At 46.8% G+C, this 24,919-nt stretch overlaps 2 protein-coding genes, 1 non-coding gene and 2 pseudogenes across 3 annotated transcripts; 3 read left to right on the top strand and 2 right to left on the bottom strand.

Annotated features, from left to right (window-relative positions):
• Positions 1-3,471: 3,471 nt before the first annotated feature.
• On the top strand, positions 3,472-4,662 carry LOC133910502 (pre-mRNA-splicing factor ATP-dependent RNA helicase DEAH1-like). Its single transcript, XM_062352879.1, has one exon. It carries the CDS (start codon positions 3,472-3,474, stop codon positions 4,660-4,662), a length of 1,191 nt encoding a protein of 396 aa, XP_062208863.1.
• A 77-nt stretch (positions 4,663-4,739) lies between these two features.
• On the bottom strand, positions 4,740-7,762 carry LOC133912216 (uncharacterized). The gene is made up of 4 exons (XM_062354826.1): positions 7,396-7,762; positions 5,683-5,858; positions 5,348-5,537; positions 4,740-5,135 (listed from the first exon to the last, which is right to left on the bottom strand). Exons 1-4 carry the CDS (start codon positions 7,475-7,477, stop codon positions 4,906-4,908), a joined length of 678 nt encoding a protein of 225 aa, XP_062210810.1. The 5' UTR covers positions 7,478-7,762; the 3' UTR covers positions 4,740-4,905.
• A 352-nt stretch (positions 7,763-8,114) lies between these two features.
• On the top strand, positions 8,115-11,167 carry LOC133912214 (uncharacterized; annotated as a pseudogene).
• A 3,248-nt stretch (positions 11,168-14,415) lies between these two features.
• On the top strand, positions 14,416-24,033 carry LOC133910501 (ABC transporter C family member 3-like; annotated as a pseudogene).
• On the bottom strand, positions 22,042-22,181 carry LOC133913905 (small nucleolar RNA Z247). The gene has a single exon (XR_009909140.1). It is a non-coding gene; the product is annotated as a small nucleolar RNA Z247 (small nucleolar RNA).
• Positions 24,034-24,919: the final 886 nt, after the last annotated feature.

The following is a 24,919-nucleotide window of genomic DNA, read 5'->3' as shown; positions in this document are numbered from 1 at the left end:
GTTCCTCTGCACTCACCAAGTGAAGCTCGTGCTCGTTGAGTCCTCAGGCCACCTGCCCATATGGTGTGGTGTCGCACAGGATGTCCTTGATAGTGTGGAAATAGAGCGGCCCATCATCGTGCTTGGCATTGAGGTACTGGTCGCCATCGGCCGGTGGTGTGGTGAAGCGAGTCGATGTTGGTCACCTCGGTGTCACAGCAGACAGACTGGTCACCACTCCCAGACACGTGCTCACACATGGCGGACATGTGGTCATAGTAGGTCGACTCGTGGTCGCAGCGGGCCGACTCGTGGTCGCCGCGTGAGCTGGAGGCTCCTTCACAGCCTCCGACCTCTGGCACTCTGCGTATTCGACGATGAAGTTGCTGCCGAGGCCTGTGGTTGTTGACTTGTCTATCGTCAACCAGTTCCAGCACCTCTTCTCGTCAAAGATCACATCACGAGAGACGTGAACACGGCATGCTCGTGGGTCGAACAGCCTATACGCCTTGGTCCCCAGCTCATACCCGAGGAACACCATTGGAACGTTGTAGTCATCCAGTTTTTACATGTTCGGCTTGGTCACCTTGACGTGCGCCACACAGCCAAACGGGCATAGGAACAAGACATCTGGCTTCCGCCCATGCCAAGCCTCGAATGGGGTCATGCCCTTCAAACTCTTGGATGGCGACCGATTGAGGAGGAAGACCGTTGTGGTCACTACCTCTCCCCAAAACATCATTGGCATCTGCTTCGCTTTGAGCAGACATCGTGCCACCCCAACAATGGTCTGGTTGAGCCATTCCATAACACCATTTTGCTATGGGGAGTAGGGTGTTGTGAGGTGGTGCTCGACTCCTTGCTCGGCACAGTACTGCCCGAACTAAACCGAGGTGAATTCACCACCCTGATCAGTTTGTAGTACACGTAGTCACCGCCCGGTCTCCATCTCGATGCATGACTAGAACTCCTTGATCATCGTGGCCGCCTTGTCCTTGCTAGTTAGCAGACGCAGCCATATGTAGCGGTTGTGGTTGTCCACCAGCAACAGGAAGTAGAATCACCTGTCGTTCGTCGGTGGAGTGATGGGCCCACACAGATCACCGTGCACGAGGTCTAAGAGACCCTCGGCGCGGTAGTTGGCTTTCTGCGAGAACGCAGCACATCATTGCTTGCTAGTAAGACAGCTGTCACAGACTTCTCTAATGTGGTCGATTGCCGGCAAGTCGCACACCATCCCATGGCGCGCCAACTTCTTCAGCGCATCAAAGTGCAGATGATTGAAACGTGCATGCCAGAGCCACGCTTCTTCATCGTGCTATGCGGCTAGGCACACCGACTGCGTGATGTTCAGTTTCATCATGTACAGTCGATTCTTGGAGCGTGTTACCTTGGTGAGAAGACTGTGCTCCCGATCATGGATCCACAACACTCCCCCATCGATCAGCACTTGGCAGCCTCGCTCGTCGAGATGACCAATGTTGATGATGTTGCTCTTCAGCTTGGGGATGAAGTAGACGTCCGTGACAGCACGGTGTTCGCCGTTCTTGCACTTGAACAGCATTGTCCCGTGGCCTCAGATGTCAACGATGGAGCCGTCCTCGAACTTGACTGAGCCGACGATTCCAGTGTCGAGCTCTGTGAATGTGTCATCATTGTCGGTCATGTGGTTGCTGGCACCAGTGTCCAGATACCACACATCGCTCCGTCTCTTGCCTTCGCGGCCAAGGTTCACCTACGTGCGCGTCTCATCGAGCTCAATGCACCCGGGGTGCGCCAGCTTCGTCGAGTCAGTGAGGGCACATGCCTGCATCATCAACATGATCGACTCGTCATCATCACCCTACACGAGGTGCGCTTGCTTTTTGCACTTCGGCTACCGGTAGTCCTTGGCCCAATGGCCAAGTTTGCCATAGTTTCGGCACTTGTCATTTCTAACATCACGCCCAGACTCTTGCTTGTCGTCGCGGTCATTGGATTCGCCCTTCTTCCGGCTCGGCTTGCCTCCGCGGCATCAGCGGCCACCACCTTTGCCAGAGCAGGAGGAGCCCTCTCCAGGCTGCCGATCCTTTTGCCACGCCATCCACTCCGCCTCGGTGAACATGAGTTGTCCACTCGCATTTTTTATGCAGCGGTCCTCAACTATCTTCAACCGACTGGTCACTTCCTCAATGGACAGTGTGGATAGGTCAAGCAAAGTCTCAATGGATAGGGAGATTTGCGCAAACATGGGAGGCACCACGCGTAGGTATTTTTCGACAATAGCCGTGTTATCGATGACCTCGCCGATGGTCGCCATCTGGTTCACTAGACCACTTAGGCACAACATGAAATCCTCCACCACCTCGCCATCGCGGAACTCGATCGCCTCATACTCCTTGCATAGTTGCTAGGCTTTCGCTTTCCGTATGTGATCAGTGCCGACGCGCATGGCCTTAAGGCTGTCCCAAGCCTCCTTGGCACTGGGCTTGGTTACCAGCGTAGAAATCATCTCCGATGGAACCGCCCGGAGAATGGCCTCTAACATCATTTGGTCTTCTTGTTCCTCGGCGCCGTCGATGTCGATGACCTCCCAGAGCCCGCAAGCTTGGAGCATCACCTTCATCATCAGCGATCAATCATTGTAGTTTGTCCGAATGAATGTTGGATACGTCACCAAGCCTCCAACCTCTCGCACCGTCCGCTGCACCACAAGCGTACGACCACCGTCATCACGATTCCATCCTCGGTGCAGAGCGAGAGAGGGAGACCCGCGACATCCCCATCGTGGCGGAGTCCGGGAAAGCCTCGAGCCTTCCGAAACTTGTGATTTCAACATGTCACAGGAGTGGAGAAAACTAGGCTATGATACCAATTGTTGACCTCTCGAATTCTTCCCAGCACTCACGAGTACAAGGAAGAGCACGTACGATCACTCACCACCACGCGACCACAGGCAACCACTCCACGAGCAGTTCTCTTCACTCATGACCACTCAAACGACCACTTAATAAGCACTAGCGACCACGCTACAAGTGCGCGTGAGTACTCATAGGACCACTCAGATGAACTGGTTGGAGGAACATAGGAAACACTCATATGCGAGTGAGAAAGATTTTTGTACCGCACAACCATCATAACTTTTCGGTTTTCTTCATCTCTTATTTATAGTCTCGATCTCCTACATACAAACTCAAAACGTGCAACTCATGCTCTACAACTTACGCTGCATCGCACGTCGCAGCTAACCTGAGGCAAAAAAGTCGCACTGATAAGATACACGTCTTATCCCACATTTCAGACCTACACTTATCCGCACGTTCCATGGCAACGTATGTTTAACTCAAACAAAAAAAAGGAAAAGACAGGACACTAACAACAACAAGCCATTATATTCTAACAAGCCCGACTCCGAGTCCATCTCGTGTTGGACTCACTCACGCCTATAAACCGAGCTGCGAAGGCGCGAACCCGTCTGTGCCTCGTCCCGTCGCGTCCCGCAATTTTCTGGCCATGGCCTGCGTTCTGCAAGAACCCGAGCCGCAGGCACCGGCGATCTGTGACCACATGCCGACGATCCTTGGGTACCTCGAAGAGCACCAGGTTGTTGTCGTCTCCGCCGAGCCAGGCTCCGGCAAGTCCTCGGTGCTCCCCCGGTGCCTCGTCAACAGCGGCTACGGGCCGGTCATCTGCGCGCAGCCACGGCACTTCGCGGCGACCGTGGCCTGGGCGAAGGCCGGGGAGGAGTGGGAGTCCGACGTCGTGTTCACGACCACCCGGTTGCTCCTCGACGCATTCTGCGCCCGGACGGCCGTCCTGGCCTCGTTCGGCGCCGTCGTCATCGATGAGGCGCACGACCGCACGCTCTGCACCGACGTCCTCCTCGGGATGATCAGGGCCGCCGTGGCGACGGGGAAAATGGGACACCTCAGGGTGGTGGTCTGCACCGCCGGTGGGCCGGCCGACGGCGTGCTCAGCGGCTTCTTCGGCGTGCCGATCGTCGCGTTCCAGCGCGCGGTGCACCCGGTCGAGGTGCACTACTCTCGGGGACCAATGCTCGACATGGTGGGCGCGGTGATCGAGGAGGTGGCGGGCATCCACAAGTCGAAGCCGCCCGGCGACGTGCTGGCGTTCTTGCCGGAGGTCGTCCACGTCGAGGAGGCCTACCACCGGCTGCGGCAGCTGGGCCTGCCAGGGCTGGTCGCTTGCCGTATCCACGACCACCTCCCGGCAGAGCTCATGGGCGACGCGCTGGACCCTGCGCCCGGTGGCTCGAGGAAAGTCGTGCTGGCGACGGACGTGGCCGAGACGGCCGTGCTGGTCCCCGGGATCAAGTACGTCGTCGACACCGGCGTGCTGTCAGAAGAACCGCTTGTGAAGATCTCCAAGGAGGCTGCAAACAGGCGATCGGCGGTGGCCAGCACCGCCAGTCCCGGGCACTGCCACCGGCTCTACACGCAGGACGAGTACGCTGCCTTCGACGAGCACAACGTTCCGCTCATCAGCCGAGATGGCGCCCACTTCATGTTCGCGCTCTTGCTCAAGAGACACGCTGCTGATGGCATGCCGGGCTTCGAGTTTCTTGACCCATCAGTGGCGCCGGCACTGGAGAGTGTGGTCGACCAGCTAATTGCCGCCGGCTACTTGGATAAGCATGGCAATTTGACTGAGAAAGGGGAACGCGAGGCATATGATGAAGACTAGACGCGCCTTCTTTCAATGAACTGTTTTATAGGAGCTGAGCCAACTGCTGTGAAAGCTACCAAAAGATGCATAGTGTATCAGGAGAAACATTGATGAATTGAATCACAGTTTTGTCAGAATCATTTCTTTAAACTATGGGTATGCTATACACTACAAAATTTCAAATAAAAAATTGCCCGTTTTATACATGACAACGTGGAAAATACATCTGAAAAGATCAGTAGTTAGACTGTGCGCGCTGTCTTAGAGTTCATTGCCAAGGCCCAGTTCGTCTTCAATGTCATCTACCTCTTCGAAGAGCTTGAGGAATCGCGCCTGGTCTCGCTCCCTCCTTTTCTTCTGCCAGTATTTGTAGCCCACGAACAAGGCAATGATGAGAATGACTGAAGCAAGGACACTGACTACTATGATAACCACAACGGATGTCTTCTTAGTTTCCACCTCCGAGGCAGACTCATGAGTTCCAGAATCACCTGGTAGGAAAGAAACATCTTGAGCAAAAGCTATGTGAAACTCAAACACACAAGGCACAACTACAATGATCCATAATTTCCAACGTAGATAATTCATCATCAAAGAGGCTGCAAAGAATTACTTGGATAATATAAAAGTAACTGCAAATCCAGCTAGATCATATAAAATATCATAACAAACACAAGAAATAAGTATTGGATATCAGCCATACCAGCAGAGGCAGTACAATTTGGGCATAGGAAAGTTGCATTGAACTGGCCTTCCTTAAAGTGGGTGTATTTGCCGTCTTTGAAATCGCTAGAACACAACTCCCATTCATCAAACACATCATCACGTTTGAATGTATCCTCTTCATAAAAACCACATCGCTTGCATTTCTTTTCAGGAAGCTCTGTTAAGGGCTGCCAAAATGATAGAGTATTCAATGTATAATACAGTGCAAACAAGGAAACAGAAATGAGAACACCACGAGTAATGAAGACCAGCCATAAGTGTGAACCACATTAACAGAATCCGCTCATATGCTACATTAACAGTTAGACTAACCTGCCATGATTCTTGACCCTTAAAAGTATATATCGAGTTTGCCTCCTTGACATCAGGCAAATATATCTTGTTATCTCCATTGCAACGGAAATATACAATCGGCTTGCTGGGGAACCATTCATGAGTAGTAAATATATCAATGGTATCAAGTGTGACAAGCCTTGATGAAAAAGTCCCTACAAATGAAAGCATCACCAGTAATGCGCAAAAGAATTAGTGAGGGTACCAGAATAAGCATATTAAGTTTTATAACCTTGTCCAACAATCACAAATGACAGAACAAAAAAACCGCTGCAATTTTAGACTAAAGGCTTCTATTACCCAGCTTTGAGAAAGCCAACAGAGCACAGAACATATATGAAAACGAAAACAAAAAAGAAGACATCACCAAACTGGGGTTACCAGTCATAATCAAGTATCTAAGCACACCCTCATTACAGAAACAAACTAAAACATTTCAAACTAAGAAAACCACTGCAATTAAAAATGATACTATTGTCTTCTCATAGCCTAGACTGCCTAGTGAAAGGTCACACCAGTTCAACCAAAATCTTACTAACTTGCCATTATTAGCTACAGAGTTCTATTGCTGGCTATGTTAGATATTTGTGTTTAATGATCTAGGCCGATAGGTGATAGGTCTCTAATCTCTATTGTTATGTTGTAACAAACCATTCACTTATTAAACCATTGCCGATGAAGTGTCAAGTACCATGACCGCATCACATTATGTCTAGTGCATTTCACTGTGGAACTACTGACATCTTTAATGGAACTATTCCATATAGTAGCTAAAAAAATACAGCCAGATGATAACTGTCCAGCTTATTTGGATGTAAGGCACTAAGGTTATCTAGAATTGTGCTAGGCTGCTAGCTCAATTTCTGAAACCCAATAAATTCTCGCATTAATAGAAATGATAGCAATATATTCACATGGATGAGGTAAGTCATTGTTGACACTAAATAATACCAGGACCAATGTGCTTGAAACATTCAAAATAACTGCAATACCTATGAGCATTGAGCATGTAAAAAAATGACCTTTTGGGGTTCATATCGAGTATTAATTGTGCACAGAACATCACAAATCTTTTCACAACTTATGAAGACTAAGCAAAATATTCCTTCATGGTGAACCAATAAATGCGCCGCAATACGGATTAGTTTTGGCTAGGGTGATCCAACTCCATCCAGGAGAACACCTAACCATAACCAAAAAAAAAAAATGATGACCTTTCCACTTGTCTGTACCAACTTTGAAACATTTCATCATTAATACTAATCTTTGGCAATCCCTAACTTTCATCTCCTTTCCAAACATCACGCACAACATCTTCAGTCTTCACATTGATAGTCCTATTGCAAATAAACCACGTGGCACCTATCTGGTAAGAAAAATATATTCACATCTACAATTGATATGCACAATTTTCTTTTCACAAATCTCATTAACTAAATCTCCTTCCCCAAACGGCAGAGCCAATACAACTCCCTGTGAATCGCACCTCAATCCATACCCTGGAGCAAATTTTTTCGCTAGCCACAAATTCGATTGTAAACTAAAGGTCTTCTAATGGCTACTTCCCATCGAAGTAGCCACTCCTCATCGATATAATACGGTAAAGTAATTCGGTCAAACTGCCCTCGCGATCAAACATTAAAGCCGCCTAAAACTAAACCCGTATCCGGAGAGGTAAGAGTCAGATCTCACCAGGAATCGAGCAGAGGGCATCGACGAGGACGAAGAAGAGGAAGAGGAGGCGGCGAAGCGAGATCGGCGGTGGCCACCTCATGCTACGGCCGCGGCGGGCGCAACGGCTACGGTGGTCGGGTGGGGAGCTGGAGCTCAGGAGCAGCTCTCCTAGCGCCGCGTCGTCGAGGCTGGTCGTCGGTCGAGTGCTAGGCTGCTAGCTTCTTCTTGTTCGCCGGCGTCGTCCCTCCCAAGCGAAAGAGACGGGTCTGGTTCTTCTCTCTTTCCCGTCGTACGGCGATGCGCGAATCGCATACTTTGCCGTTGTTCTAGAACTAGCTACAAAGGCGTATTCCTGTGTTTTCTGCAACTCGTTCAAATTGGCGAGTTCTTTTCATCAAGGAGGCGTACTGGTCAAATCGCATACTTGTAGGCTTGTAGCCCTCGAACTTTTTTATTTTTCTATTTTTAAATAAAATTATAAATATATATGTTAGTTTTGAAAATTTGTAAATCTACACTCATATCGCCCTTCCAACCTATAACATATTTAAAAGTAAAAAAATTACGTTCCAATATTATTAAAATTCAAAACATTATCAAAATAATTATAATTTTTTAAAAAGAATATGTGATATAAATATGCTATCATCTAGCTCTTCAAAAATTTTAATTCAAATAATTACTTGTGCAAAAAAAAAAGACAAATTTCTCATTATAGAAATCATATTTTGTCTGAAAACGGACGACAAGAGTATATATTTGTAATTTTCATATATTTACTATTTTTATTTAAAAATATAAAAAAATTCTCTCAATAATAGCCTCAAAACTCATAAAGCCCATTAGCCCCTGATGACTTAAATAAATCCCATTTAGATAAACGGCCCTAATAAAGCCCTTTAAGATATTGAGGCAACTCAGAAACCCATCCGCGATCCGTTCGTGCCCCTGAGTCCCGACTCCGCCCGTCGCCATTCGTCCCCCTGCCCCGCCGCCGTGCCGCCGGAGACATGTCGAGGCTCGCGGCCGCCGCCCTCCGCCGCGGCGTCGCCGCATTGAGGGATCTCTCCTCCTCGCGCTTCGCCGCGTTTGCGCCCGCGTATCCTCGTCTCATCTCCGCGGACGCATCCGCCGCCACCGCCGCCGACTCGCAGGACGACTCTTTCCTCAAGGCATCCCGCGAAGGTATCTGTGGCATACTGGTGGTCTGGTGCTTTTAGTTTTCTTTTACCTCTTGTTGTTTCTGCTGTACTCTGTCAGTTTGTTGTTATTTGTTCGCGGGTTTAGGGTTTAGTGTTCTGGTGCTGCCTTAGAAGAAGAGTAGGAATGTAGGGTGATGGATTGGGCGGTAATAACTTCGGGGCGAGGTCCTTGTGAGGTGTCAGTGAACTGGTGATGGAAGACTTCGATTTTAAAGGTCGACATGTTACGGGTATCGGCCTATCAAACGTTTGGCAATGCAAATCTCAGCTCCGAAAACATGACATAGTGCTGTGATCTTGTTGTAAAACACTATTAAGCGACATTGCAACCAGTGTAAGGACATTCATTCTTATTGGAAGTGTGACGTGTAAGCCAGAAAAGAAAATTTGATTCCATTTTAGGAGACGTTTGAGATGTGAGTGTACAGGGAGAAAAAATTATTTGCTGTTTCTGTTGATTTTATATCAATGGAGTCTTGGAATGCTCAACTTGGAGAAGTATCAACTGGGAAGGTCACGCAGCTCTTAACATGTTGCAATATTCAAACTAGTTCTTCTTTCCCTTGTGTTCTTGTATCTTGATTTCTGATATCAAGAGGATTTTGTTGTGGTCTCTTTGCCTTCTTGTGTCATTGCTTTTTTTTGGAGGATTCTTGTGTCATTGTTAGTCATAGTTCGTAGCAATTGTTTCAGCTTCATAGATGCATGATCACGGTGTAATATTGTTGCATTATGGTAACAAATGGAGGTAACTTCAAGTGGCATTGTGCTCTGATTCTGGAAAACTTCGAGATGTGCTTGTTGCTCTACACTATCATGTTGTACATGAGTAATTTTTATCTACTGCAACAGGCTTGGCCTATGGAAGGTTCTACAGTATCATTGCTGGGGGCAACCGTCTTGGCAAGAACATGTTGAAAACTGACATTATCCATCACATTGACGGATGTGAATTGTCATTGGACGATGTGAAGATTGATTACAACAGGGGATACTCTCTAATGGCCGCGTATGGTTCCTCTTCTGTTCCTCACTGTGCAATAGTATACATGACCTATTTATGTACATTGTTTCACTTGAATTTGGGCTCCCTGCACGAGCAGTTTCTTCTAATGTCCGGTAAATTTTGTAATGCTTGAGAGGTTCCATCAGGCATAGCATGCTATTCTTTGTATTGCTTTCGGCCTCTTAGAACTGTAGCTGAAATGTGAACCTTGTTTCTGTCTGATGCATGTATATTTTCATATAGAGCTGATGAAGCATCGTCTTTGAAAGATAATATGCAGGGACAATAGTTACTTCTTTGTTGATGTTTATTTTCTGCATGATTGCTAAGAAAGCTTATTTAAACACAAGTGCTTGGTTTCTTACTATCAAACATTATACCTTATAGTAGATATATGACATGCCTTAATAAAATTTTATGCATGTTGTCATGATATTTGTATAGATTCACATATCATTAATTTTCTGCTGCCCACTTCTGGATGTGATTATCAACCTGAAAATTGTTTTTTACTTGATTAGCTTATTTAGGTTTCCTTCGAAGGCCTCATTTACCACCGCAATCAGGCAAACAAGTCAGGGTCACCTGTACAAGCTTGAGGAGGTAAGGTGAGACTTGTTCTTTTATCAGTTTCTCATTTTGTTCATTAAATGGTAGAACAATGATATAGATTCTACTCTAATACAACAGATAAGTCGTGATGGGTGGGATCTCAAGCAGTCCTTTGACGGAAAAGCTGTAATTGATATTTTTGCATTGAAGTAGATGTATGTAGTCGATATCGGACATGCTATGCAAGTAGGTTTACATTGTGTTTCAGTGAGCAAATGTATTATTTTCTCTCCTTCTCAGTGTTGTTGACTGTGCATATATAAAGAAGTGCTATAATTTCCATGCATTGTTGCAAATTGTATGCATTCGATATCCTCTGATTGATTTGTCTGGAAACAATTAAAATGTTTTACTTATGTTTTTGTTATTGGTTCTTTACAGGTACTACTGCAAGGAGTCCCGCGAAATGCCCTCCCAGAGGACATAGAGCGTTTTTTGTGTGGCACTAACTTTTAACCTCTGCCATTTGAAAGCTTTCTCTGGTAAGGATTTGGGAAGACACTCTTGTTTGCCCGTATTTGATCCATTCAGTTCATCTTTGTCTGATTCTATACATGACTGCCGCATAGACCTGGTGTCCCAGAGCCCATAAGATTGGTGCTGGTTAAATTTCGCACAAAGACCGACACAATGATTGCCTTCATTACCAAAAACAGAAGTTTCTGTCTGAACAATCCAGTTAGCATGCGTGTTCTTCAGTAACTGAGTAACCATTCAAATCATGTGATATTTGGGCTAACTCTTTCAAGCCATCCTTTTTCGAGCCTTTGATCTGAGGTCTATCCACACATGTTGCTGAAATGTGTGGTTCTGTAGGTTCCATTCAACTGGCAGCCTGCTTTATGTTTTTATTTCCTATTTGTGCATGGTTTTAATTGTACTGTTTTGCATATTTCATTTCATATGTACCCTGGAAATTATTCCACTATTACCATTTACAGTAAAATAAATTAACAGTACGCCTACTCAAGTTCGAATCTACCTTGTTCGATCTCCACCAGAATAAAGAATAGTTGTGAATTTGCGATGTTCCTTTCACAGTAAAGTTTTTTAGTGTTGCAGAGTAGCAAAGAGATAGAAGGTGGACTAGTAACCTACAAACAAAGGCATCTTGGGCTCTTGGTAGCGGGATAGAGACATGGAAAAAGAAATCTACCCGTAGGTGTGGATACACAAATGTATGATTGTTGTATTCAGTTTTCTTTTCAAAATCCATACACCTGCATAATGTATGTAAATGTGAAAAACTGTGCAAAAATGCTCATTTGTACATTGTCGAAAAACACTCGGTATAAGGTTTATCTTACAAAGAAATATTATGCATAGTTTTTTTGGACAATGCACACAAATGTATACGCACGTTCGCGTGCATATACATATATATTTCCAGAGATTCGTAATTCAATATAACTTTTTGGTGTGTACAAGTCCAAGATTCGAAAATAGGTGCACATATGTACCTAGTCCATGTTCGATAGTGACCCCTTTCTTTTTCTTGCTTTCATAGAAGTCCCACTCTTGGACTTTGAACTTGGAGATCGAGGCAGGCGAGCGAGAGGAAACATGTATCGCTAGATTCGCTACGAAGCATGCCAATATTTTCTACCGGTGCCTTGGTTCCTAATACTCCGTCGCTGTCGGCTAAATGGAAAGAAGAGTCGGTCTAGCACTGAGCGAATAATCAAAGGATAAAAATTCAAAACAGCAGTGGAGAAATGGATGGCGTATGCCGTATGGCATGGTGCATTGCCTGCCGGGCTGACTTAGACTGCGGTGGGATTAAGTACATCATCCATGGATCTCTCAGTTCCAGAGCTTCTGGAGTCCGTTCGGTACTTCGGTGCTACGCCTTCCTCACCCTCTCCATCGAGTCCGTCCTGGGTTGCATGTCGGGGCAAGAGAATAAAACTAGAGAAGGGCTATGAGAAGACCATTTTCAAATTCTCTATCGTGTAAGTTTTTTCCGAAATTGCTCGATGATGGAATTTTTAGCAGCGAAACTTGATTTTTCAGGTGTCTTTCCGCAAAGATGCACCGAGTGTAAGTTGTAATGTGAGGAGTCGAGCGGGTGGGGGTGGCTGGCGGTGTCTTGCACCCGAAGGAGCCGAGCACCTACAGGCCGCAGTCCCCTTTGACCGCAAGTGCTGCGTCGTCGTCGATCACTGGTGCGCCGAAGCCATGTGGGCTATATAAGCCCTCGCATGTCCCGCCCAACGCCTCACTGAACCACCCGTTGCAGACGCCCAAACCCTCGACCGCCGCGGCCGTGATGGTGGCAACGCCAGTCGTTGAACAATCCCTCGTCTTCTCCCTGGAGTCGCGCTCTACTGTAACGCCTTGGGTTTCTCCCTTAAAACTATCGGTTCCCTGCACAAGCAAAATCTACACATACACCATAAACGAAAAGTAAACATAACCATTTAAAAATAGTACCTGATGCAACATATGAATCAGATACCTTACACCGAAGCAGCCACAAGCTGCAACCAACTAAGTTAACTATGACAATAGAGTGTGACAGAGACAATTACTAAATGATGTAAGTGTGATAATTGTTACTACGTGATGCTATTCCCCCCTTCCACACATGCCGTGATCATTGTTACTTAAAAATCAAATGAAACATAAGAGTGGGTAAAAACACTCAGCAAGTACAATATAAAACCGGAAGAACAGACGCATCAACAGCGTCAATAAAGAACAAGAAATACTGAGTTTTCCCTTTTTCTTGGAAACAATAATAAGATATTAGTTTTCATCTGCGACGGACAATATAAATTTCCGTCTAAGAACACCAGTAAGATGATAGTTTCTGTCGATACGGACCATCCGGATTCTCCTTTTGCGTTTACGGGTAAAGCTGAGCAAGTGGGGCCAACATTTACTCATAGGATCATGAACATCATAACCAAATTTTCCGGAACACCGAACCATGATTGATAGATAAATAGAACAACTGTAACTGAAAAAACTTGACTTAAAAACATTCTCGAACTCGAGTCACATGATCATAAGAAGAGTCGAATATTGGATGACCGCAATTGAAAGGAATAAGTAGAAACAACCAACAAGCAAATTTGTGTCAAAGCACAGATTCGTCATGCACTTGCCTTAACCGTGATGAGAAGTCGGTTTTGCACCGCTAACACCGACACTTCCAAAACCTGTTGAACAAGATCGTACTCAAAATCTCTTCCAAAATATCCACGTGACTATACATTGGATGCTTGGACTACGCTCTCTAGTCGAACCTCAAAGAGACGCACTTAGAACCTCCCCCCCCCCCCTTTGCCAGAAAAACCCCTCCTGACGGTCTGATCGCCAAAACGCACACTACCTAAAAAGGATCTCTTTCCGCGGGCGGTTTGATGGCCCTGTCTCGCGGTCTGATCGTGACCCCGGGAGGTCTGACCGTGACCTCGAGCGGTCCGACCGTGAGAATTCCTCAAAACCCCAAAACTCTCTGCACGATTGGCAGTCTGACCGCTATGCTCGCGGTCGAACCGCCAGAACACAAGTAGGCTTGTTGATGGCTCTGCACTGTTTTGGCTATATCTTTCAATCTGCTTATCTAAATATGGCAAATAAATATATCTGGAGCATATAGAGAAAATTATCTACAACTTTCATGTTGCGCGAAAACTCGAATTCCATCTCTATCGCGCCCAGATTTAAAAAGAACAAACTATTGCTCAGGTTTTCGGTTCCGAACAACGGTACTGTTTTGGTGTTAACTCCCAAACTGCTTATCCAAATTGAAAGAGACCAATGCCATTGGAAAGATTTCGACCAGGCCTACAACTTTTGTTTTGGCGCTATATTGAGATTCTTTGCGGTTTAATCCATGAATTTCGATGAATAAATTGGCATAATTATCACATACCAAAATCGTTATACTGGTTACTAATTTCGACGGCAAATCCTCCGTCCAAATGAATCCACAATACTCTAGGGACTAATTAGAGGTTAACCTTTTAACGTGAACCACGAATTTGGAACGAATCCGTGAAATCCCTCTTCTCTTTTCTCTTTTTTCCTTTTCTTTCTTTTTTCTTCTTTCTCCTTTCTGTTCTTCATTGCTTCCTCCCGGTGCTTGCTTCTTCTCTGCACCGAGGCCGCAGCGAGCAGCAGTTGGTGGACAATGGAGACGACGGTGCAACGCGGCGGTGACCGATCGACGGTGCGGCACGGCGGTGATTGACCGATGGCACGGGCTTGATGCAGGGGCGGCGTAGGACAGCGGTGCAAGGGCTGAGCCACAACGGTGAGGTGGAGTCGGCGCGGTCGGCACCAGTGGACAACGACGGTCAGCTCCGGCGATCAGGCGGGGCGGTGGATGTTCGGCAGCTAGGATTAGGTCTTGGGCCGGTCTGGGCTTGGATTCGATCGAGCATGGCTCAGGCTCGGGGTTACATAGGCAACGATCGGTGTTGGTCATTTTTGTCATTTAAACCAACGGTCTAAGTTTATTGGGATGGCTACGGATCTAGGGTATTCAAAATGAATGTTTAAATAGTAAAATAGATTTGTCTCGATGAGATCTACACATCCGTGATCTCCGATTGCTCATCCGAGCTACGATTCAGAAAAACCACATTTCGCCCATTCGTCGACATTGTCATTTCTTTCATAATTTTCGTATTAAACGATTCACATTACATTACCCAAAACTCGGGTATTACATCTTCCTCCACGGTGTGAACACGGCAGTCCACCTCATCCTTGCGCTTGCAGTCGCGGGGTGCTTTCTCTTCTACCGTTGCAGCCTCTCCGCCGGCCGCGCCAAGGACACGGAAGTAGAGGGAGATGCCCGCCACGGTGTAATCAGGTTTTGGTGTTAGGGGATCGCGATCCGCACCACGTGGGCTCTGGCGGCGTTCGAGGTCCTGCTCGCCGCGTACTCGTGGTACGTGGACGGTGGCGCTGGGTGGTCACACAACACCGTCGCGGACCAGGTGGACACAGCAGTGCGCGCGGTGGCATGGCTGTTTCTAGCCGCGTACCTGCAGTTCGACTTTGGGCAGGGGGAGCGGCACCAGGAGCAGTTCCCCGTGCTGCTCAGGCTCTGGTGGGCGCTCTATATGCTGCTCTCCGTCATCGCCGTCGCCATCCACGCGGCGACGAGCTTTGACGGGCTCTCCGTGCCCGTTCAGTTGTGGGCCCTCGACGCCGTCTCTGTTATTGTAGCAGTGGTTCTACTCTGCGTCGGGTTCTTTGGAAGGAGGAATGGACGCGACGGCCATGCTTTCGAGGAGCCTCTGCTGAACAGTGTGTGCGAGACGATCGATGAGAACAGCAGCAGCAGCGCCACCGACGTGTCCATATTCACTGGCGCTAGCTTCCTCTGCGTGATCAGCTTCTCGTGGATGGCGCCCCTGCTCGCTGTCGGCCACAGGAAGACTGTAGGAGCGAGATTAGCGACTAGAGGAGGTGAATAGGCGCCTCAACAAATTTCTTGCAAAATTAATGGCCTTCTCCTATTTGGATCACCCAACGCACTTCAAAACTCAAGCAAAAAAAACAGAGAGAAATTTTAACAAGAGAAAATCGAGGTAACACGACTCCACTGATGGTATATAAACCGTAGGTTCCATTTAAGATCAATCCATATGTCTTAGCACTCGAAAGATCACAACTTGCAAAGAAACAAGAAAGATGATCACCGAGCAACGAAACTCTTCAAGTTGATTGTTTAGAGGTAAGTAAATTCAAGATCTCATCACACAAGCGTGTGTATATGAATTTTATGCATCTAGCAACAAGAAGAATGACCTTACAAGGTGCTAAAATTTCAGCACAAAAACCAAAACAAAAAATCAAAATAGAAAAACTGAAAAACTTGCAAACTTGCAAGGGAACCAATAGAGGAAAATTAGAAGTAGGGGAATTCAAGCATATGCAAAAATATAAACTTTATTACTCAAAGAGGTCAGTCATATTTTAGACATATTACAAAGATTTATCTCTCAAAACTCTCACTATTACATAGGCTAAGCATTCATCTTTCTCTCCTCTAAAATCCTAGCTCTAAGCTCTCAAATGGATGGCACAAGAGGGACTCAAGTGGCTGATTCAAACTCTCTCATAATCCTACCCCTCTATTTATAGGCCTAGGAAACTTGATCCCTAAGTTTTCTAGCTTTTTTCCCAAAATATTCATCTCTTGTAGTTTACTCCTACCACTGAGGGTATTTTGGTTTATTTTCTTCTCCATTAATCGGATGGCCGTGGCGCTTTCACGACTTAACTTCGTCATGACGCAAGCTTCGCGATGATGCCACATACTCCTCCAGTCCTTCCACGATTTTGAGGTCAAACCGCGAAACCGTCTGCACGCTTCTCAAAGCGTGACTCACTGCCTTGCTTACACCTTAAGAAAGCGCTTCGATGTCGACGCGTGTACTTCGTTATGCGATCCTGACCGCCGGCAAGTCTCTCCCACTCCCGATCCCTTGGGTCACCTTGTCACTTGCACCGGCATTCACTTCGCTTTACTTTGTCAATACACCGTCTCCATCCGCCTTCAATGCTTTGCTTGACCTCCACGTGTTCAGTTAGGATCACCCTTGACTCCGTCTGGCCTATTTGATCGTCTGACACCAAGCACTCCGCTTAGCCCCGATTATCCCGCCATCGACTGCTAAGTTGTATTCATCACTTATACATCATAAAACAAGCAAACACATATAATCAACTCCAATTTCAATTAGTCCATAATCAATATACTCAAATGAAATCTCAAATTAATTCAAATCACATCAAAACTCATAAAAATTTAAGATCATCAACCAAATAAATAACAATATCAATTACTTATCATAAGTAAACTAAGTCACATTCCAATTTGATTTCTCAAATACCCTCGGCTTGGAGGATGTCCCGGGCCTCGAAGCTGGCGACAGCGTTGCCGGCCTACTCCCGCAGTTCAAGGCCAACCTCGAGACGCTCACCGGCGACGGCGATAGCTCCAGCCGGAAGGTCGTCACGGCGTTCAAGCTCACCAAGGCCCTGGTGCGCACCGTGTGGTGGCACGTCGCTGTGACCGCATTCTACGCGCTGGTCTACAACGTCGCCACCCACGTTGGCCCGTACCTTATAGACTCCCTGGTGCAGTACCTCAACGGCGACGAGAGGTACGCTAGCAAGGGGTGGCTCCTTGTCCTGGCCTTCATTGTCGCCAAGGTGTTTGAGTGCCTGTCGCAACGGCACTGGTTCTTCCGCCTGCAGCAAGCCGGGATACGCGCGCGGTCGGCGCTCGTCGCTGTCGTGTACGAGAAGAGTCTCGCGCTTTCCAGCCAATCGAGGCAGATTCGCACGAGTGGTGAGATGGTTAACATCATCAGCGTCGATGCCGATCGCGTCGGGATCTTCGCATGGTTCATGCACGACCTCTGGCTGGTACCGATACAAGTCGGCATGGCAATGTTCATCCTGTACTCCACCCTCGGGCTCGCCTCGCTTGCTGCGCTCGGCGCCACCGTGGTCATCATGCTTGCCAATGTGCCTGCGGGAAAAATGCAGGAGAAGTTCCAGGAGAAGCTGATGGACTGCAAGGACGTCAGGATGAAGGCGACGTCCGAGATCCTGCACAACATGAGGATTCTAAAGCTGCAGGGATGGGAGATGAAATTCTTGTCCAAGATCATCGTGCTGAGGAAGACGGAGACGAATTGGCTAAAGAAATACCTCTAAACATCGGCCACGGTCACCTTCGTGTTCTGGGGGACCCCGACCTTCGTTGCTGTGGTGACCTTCGGAGCTTGCATGCTCATGGGGATACCATTGGAGTCAGGGAAGGTGCTATCTGCATTGGCCACATTCCGCGTGCTGCAGGAACCGATATACGTCCTCCTGACACTACCTCAATGGTGATTCAGACCAAGGTGTCTCTTGACAGGATAGTATCCTTTCTATGCCTCGAGGAGCTGCCGAGTGATGCTGTGCAGAGGCTGCCAAGCGGTAGCTCCGACATTGCAATCAACGTCAACAATGGTTGCTTCTCCAGGGTGTTAATATGGTTGGCGCTGTATGCCCCATAGGGTCATTGCTCTCTCATATATATAGGCAAATACATGGAGAGGATTACAACCGTGGCCAAACGGACTCACGTATGATACGGAGACGCAGCTCCTAACGGATTGGGATGTCCTACTATGAATAGAGATAGACCTTCTATGATTAGAGATAGATTACTATGTTTAACACCCCCCTCAATCTGGACGTCGGGAAAATAAGTTCAGATTGCGTCGGAACTGACCAAAGGCAGTCAAGGGCAGTGGCTTCGTCATGATGTCAGCCACCTGATCTTTGGAGGAGATAAAACGGACCTCGAGTTGGCGAGAGGCAACACGCTCCCGAACAAAATGATAATCAACCTCGACGTGTTTCGTGCGCCGATGAAAAATCGGATTAGCAGACAAGTAAGTAGCCCCAATGTTGTCGCACCACAAGCTAGGCGCACGAAGTTGAGAGATCCCAAGCTCTCGCAGCAATACTTGGATCCAGATGATTTCGGCGGTAGCATTAGCAACCGCTTTATATTCGGCCTCAGTGCTTGAGCGAGACACAGTCGGTTGCTTGCGAGAGCTCCAAGACACAAGATTGCCTCCAAAGAAGATAGCATATCCTCCTGTACTGCGTCTATCATCCGGATTACCGGCCCAATCCGCATCCGAGAATGCACTCAATAAGGATGAGGTAGACTTGTTGATGCATAAGCCGAGATCAGATGTGTCGTGAAGATAACGCAATATGCGTTTGACGGCCGCCCAATGAACAGTTGTTGGTGCAGAAAGGAACTGGCAGACACGGTTGACACAGAAGGATATATCCGGCCGAGTTAATGAAAGATATTGTAAAGCTCCCACAACACTGCGGTACCTTGTTGTATCTTCAGCCGAGAGGGGGTCTCCACTTGTTAATGACAACTTGGCGCTAGGCAGCATAGGAGTCGGAACACCATTAGATGATAGCATATTGGTGCGCTTCAGGAGGTCTTGTATATATTTGTGTTGAGTCAGAACAAGTCCCGTAGAAGTGTGGTGTACTTCTATACCAAGAAAGTAGCCAAGAGGGCCAAGATCTTTTACCGCAAAATCATTTTGCAATTGGGAAAGAAGACGATCCGTAGCCGATGATGAAGAGCTTACAATTATGATGTCATCAACATAGATGAGAATATACATCTGAATGTCTCCTTTATTGAAAATGAAGAGGGAAACATCAGCCTTGGAAGCATGAAAACCCAACTGCATAAGTGTGCCACTGAGACGAGAAAACCAGGCACGTGGGGCCTGTTTAAGGCCATAAAGAGACTTGTCCAATTTGCAAAGATGATGAGGGTGATTCGAGTCCTCAAAACCAGGGGGTTGTTTCATATAGACATCCTCATGAAGGTGACCATGCAAAAATGCATTCTGAATATCAATTTGCCGTAGAGACCAACCACGGGATACAGCAAGAGATAATAGAATCCGGATGGTGGTCGGTTTAACCACGGGGCTAAACGTATCATCATAATCAACTCCATACTGTTGTTTGAAGCCCTTTGCAACCAAGCGTGCTTTATACCGATCAATGGAGCCATCCGCTTTGTGTTTGAGTTTAAAAATCCACTTGCAATCAATTTTGTTGAGGCCAGCACGCGGAGGTACTAGATGCCACGTCTTGTTTTTCACAAGAGCTTGAAATTCAGCCTGCATTGCTGCGCGCCAGAGGGGATTTGCCATGGCAGTAGTATGAGAAGTAGGTTCAACATCGGATGTCCGGATAGCAGAATATGTTACCGTCCCATCGGTACGAATTTTCGGGCGTCGGATATTGTGCTGCAGGCGCGTCCCGTACTTGTGAGCGTGAGGAGCCGGCGCGCTGGCATCCAATTGGTTAACCGCAGCAGTCGAGGCAGGAGGATCCGGTTGAGGCGCCGTAGTCGAGGGAAGGGCCGGCCGGGCATGCGACAGCCCAGCAGTAGGAGGTGTCCGGGCCGCAGGGGACACGCCGCGTGGAGCACACAGAGGCGACCCCGAGGTAGCCAGGTCCGAATCTGGAGTCAGCGCCGAAGCGTCAGCATCAGGGAATATCAGCGTCGATCCCGGAGGTGATCCGAGCGCCTGGTCCCGGGGATCTTCTGCATCTAAGGGAGCTATAACCACAGAGTTAACAGGAAGCGAAACATGCATAGGATTAATGTCCATATCAAAACTACTACTGTCCGGTGCGTTGGTTGGGTGATTAGGATCAACGCTAGATGAAGGACTAGTGGAGAAAGGGAAAAGTGATTCATCAAATATAACATCCCGTGAGACATACACCCTACCGGAATCCATATCAAGACATTTGTATCCCTTATGAAGGGCACTATATCCAAGGAACACACAGGCTTTGGATCGAAAAGCGAGTTTGTGCTGGTTGTAGGGTCTAAGATTAGGCCAGCAGGCGCAACCAAAAATGCGAAGCATGTTATAATTTGGTGGGACTTTGAGCAGGCGTTCTAGGGGGCACAAATTGTCAATGACACGTGTGGGTAGCCGGTTAATAAGATATGTGGCTGTCAAAAAAGCTTCATCCCAAAATTTAATAGGCATCGCAGCATGAGCTAAAAGAGCAAGACCGGTCTCAACTATATGTCGGTGTTTGCGTTCGGCGGAACCATTTTGTTGGTGGGTATGTGGGCATGAAACTTGGTGGCCTATACCAAGAGAACGAAAAAACTGATTATGAAGTTTCTGGTACTCCCCACCCCAATCTGATTGAACTCGCTTAATCTTTGTATCAAGGAGTCGTTCTACATGAACCTGAAACTGTAAAAATATGCGCTGAACCTCAGTTCTATCATGCATCAAGTAAATCCAGGTAAATTTACTGAAGTCATCAATAAAACTAATGTAATACTTGTAACCACCAACAGATTTTGGGGCGGGACCCCAGACGTCGGAAAAAATAAGTTCTAGTGGCGAAGAAGAACGATGAACAGCATTATTGTAAGAAAGTTGATGACTTTTGGCTAGTTGACAGGCATTACAAACTGAAGAACATGACTTCTTGACACATGGAAGACTATGAAGACTCAAAATAGACTTGACGACTTGGGTAGAGGGGTGGCCAAACCGAGCATGCCACTGATCCGGCCGCACCTTGACACTGACGTGGGCTTGTTTGATAAACTCAACTTCGGAGGGCTTAATGGGATAGAGACCGGATTCAGACCTTCTTGCCAGGAGCAATTGCTTCGTTGCTCGATCCTTTATGAGAAAATAAGAAGGATGGAATTCAAAAAAGACATTATTATCACGTGAAAGCTTATGAACGGATAAGAGATGTTTAGAAATTTCAGGTACGTGAAGAACATTATCCAATGCAAGAGGACGAGTAGCAGTATTAATAGAACATGAACCAATATGCATAATTCGCAAACCTGCTCCATTGCCAACTTGCACCGTTTCTCCACCATGATATTGTTCGCGCAAGGCGAGATGATCTAGATCACTAGTGATGTGATCCGTAGCCCCCGTGTCGGTATACCAGTTGGGGTCCACCTTGTACGATGAAGTGGTGGCCATGGCAGCATAGGGTTGTTCCTCCTGATAGGACTCGTCCATGCGATACCAGCACTTGACCGCTGTGTGATTGGCGCGCCCACAGATCTGACACGGTGTGCGCTTGGGCCGGTCGTAGGCAGGAGGGTGAGTAGGGCCACGGGTCCGGCCAGGTTGCGGACCACCACGCCCGCGGTTCCGGCCAGACAGCCCGTCGCGCCTGCGATTGTGCTGCTGGCCGCCGCGTCCTGCGAAGTTGGCAGTAGCGCCAACATTGAAGCGCGTCTCAGCCTGGTGTTGAAGTTGCCGTGCCTCGAACGCCATCAGATAGGAGTAGACGTCGTCTAGGGTTAGTGCCTCGTTCTTGGTGGTCATGGATGTGACAAATGGATCATAATCCGGACCAAGACCAGCCAGAAGATAAGCAATAACTTCATCATCACGAAGGGGAACATCAGCTGCAGCCAGCTCGGAGGCTAGACTCTTGATCTTGCGGAAGTAGTCGGCAGCAGATAGATCACGCTTCTTGGTGGTGGCGAGCTCCACTCGAACCTGAACGGATCGGGCACGAGTGGCGGAGGAGAACATACGTCGTAGGGTGTCCCATGCCTCTTTAGAGGTCGTAGCAGAGACAACATCTAAAAGAATATCTTCAGTCATCGACGAAAGAAGACCACTGAGGACCTGTTGATCTTGATCATACCACCGGTCATATGCCGGGTTGGGTATGAGCTCGGCGCCCTGAGCAGTCGACGAGGCGACTTGCTGCGGTGGTGCGGCCGAGGATCCATCGAGGAAGCCTATAAGCTTCGTGCTCCGCAGGTACGGAAGAAGTTGGGCGCGCCATAGGAGATAATTGGTTTTGGTAAGGCGAATGGTAACGGCATGGTGGATCGGAATAGGGGCAAAGGTCATGGAAGCAGCGGAGCCGGAGATGGCGGCGGCGGTGGTGGAGGAGGAAGAAGAAGACATCGTCAAAGAAAATTTCGTGGCTCTGTTACCATGTTAATATGGTTGGCGCTGTATGCCCCATAGGGTCATTGCTCTCTCATATATATAGGCAAATACATGGAGAGGATTACAACCGTGGCCAAACGGACTCACGTATGATACGGAGACGCAGCTCCTAACGGATTGGGATGTCCTACTATGAATAGAGATAGACCTTCTATGATTAGAGATAGATTACTATGTTTAACACAGGGAAGCCTCACCTGAAGTCCCAACACTGAAGGACCTGAACTTCCAAGCTCGGCAAGGCATGCGTGTTGCACTTTGTGGGGCGGTCGGCTCCGGTAAATCGAGCTTGTTATCTTGCATTCTTGGTGCGATTCCAAAGTTATCAGGTGAGGTTCAGACTTGTGGGACGACGGCATATGTTAGCCAGTCGGCATGGATACAGAGCGGCAAAAATAAGGACAATATAATGTTTGGCAAGGAAATGGATAGAGAAAAGTATGACAGGGTTCTTGAGTCATGCTCGCTGAAGAAGGACCTGGAGATCTTGCCATTCGGTGACCAGACGGTCATCAGAGAGCGAGGCAGAAGCAATGAATTCAGATAGCCGCGCTTTGTATCAGGATGCCGACATCTATTTGTTCGACGATCCATTCAGTGCAGTTGATGCGCATACAGGATCCCGCCTTTTTAAGGTACATGATTAATTCTGCTTAAGCTTCATATTTTATGTTCGTTCAATAGAAGTTTGAGAACACACTGTTAAGTTTGTTACCTTTTACTGTGCAGGAATGCTTGCTTAGCGATTTGGCTTCAAAAACAGTGGTTTATGTCACTCATCAGATTGAATTCCTACCTACTGCTGATCTCATTCTTGTGAGAATTCCTTGGTAATTTTTTCATGTATATTCATTACCATTAATGGATGCCTCTTCTTACAAAGCTTGTAATGTAGGTCATGAAAGATGGGAGAATAGCACAAGCTGGAAAATACGATGAAATACTGGGTTCAGGGGAAGAGTTCAAGGAGCTAGTTGGTGCTCACAAGGATGCTCTTACATCATTGGACGCGATCAATGCCGTGAATGGAGGTAACGAGGCCTCCTTTCCAGTGGCATAGCGAAGCTTTCCAGGTCACCGTCATCAGGTGAGAAGAAAGAAAAAGCTAATGAAACGAAGGGAATGCTAATGTGGGCAGCTGGTGCAGGACGAAGAAAGGAAGAAAGGCAAGGTGGGGTTTTGCGTCTACTGGAAGTACCTCATCTTAGCTTACAAGGGAGCTCTTGTACCGTTCGTGTTGCTAGCACAGATTCTGAGAACGAGATTGGTGACTAAAATGAGATAAATAGACGTTTTAATAATGTTTTTTGAAATCGACGGTATTCTCCTATTTGGATCACCTAATATATCTCAAAACCCAAACGAGAGCAAAAATAGAGAGAAATTTTAACAAAAGAAAATCAAGACAACATGACTCTACGGATGGTATATGAACCATAAGCTCCATTTTAAATCAATCCATATATCTTAGCACTCGAAAGATCAAACTTGCAAAGAAACAAGAAAAAATGAACACCAAACAACGAAATTCTCCAAATTGATTGTCTAGAGGTAAGTGAATTTAAGACCCTATCACATAAACGTATGTATGTGAATTTTATACCTCTAACAACAACAAAAATGACCTCAAAAGATGTTGAAATTTCATCCAAAAACAAAAACGAAAATCAAAACCGGAACCAGAACCCAAAAACTCGCAAACTTGTAAGAGAAACAATAGAGGGAAACTAGAAAGAGGAAAACTCAATCATATGCAAAAATATAAACTTCATTACTAAAAAAAAATCAGCTATATTTTAGACGGATTATAAAGATATATCTCTTAAAAATTCTCACATATGCTAAGCACTCATTCTTCTCTCCTTTAAAACTCTAGTTCTAAACTCTCAAATGTGTGACACCAAAGGCTCAAATGGCTGTTTTAAGTTCTCTCGTAACTCTACCCCTCTATTTATAGGTTTAGAAAATCTAACTCCTAAGTTTCTTAGTTTTTTCTTAAGATATCTCTCTCTTACAATACACTCTTACTTACTATAAATGATATTTTGATTTATTTTTTTCTCTATTAATTGAACGGTCGCAACGTTTTTATGACTTAGCTTCCGATATCTCGATTAGAGAATGACCCCATAATTATACTGTAGCTATTTAGCTAATGTGTGTATGTATAT

This window comes from Phragmites australis, chromosome 3, assembly GCF_958298935.1.
Source record: "Phragmites australis chromosome 3, lpPhrAust1.1, whole genome shotgun sequence".
Classification (NCBI taxonomy): Eukaryota; Viridiplantae; Streptophyta; class Magnoliopsida; order Poales; family Poaceae; genus Phragmites; species Phragmites australis.
Note: the sequence above shows the minus strand (reverse complement) of the source record. Positions and strands in the feature narration are given on the sequence as shown.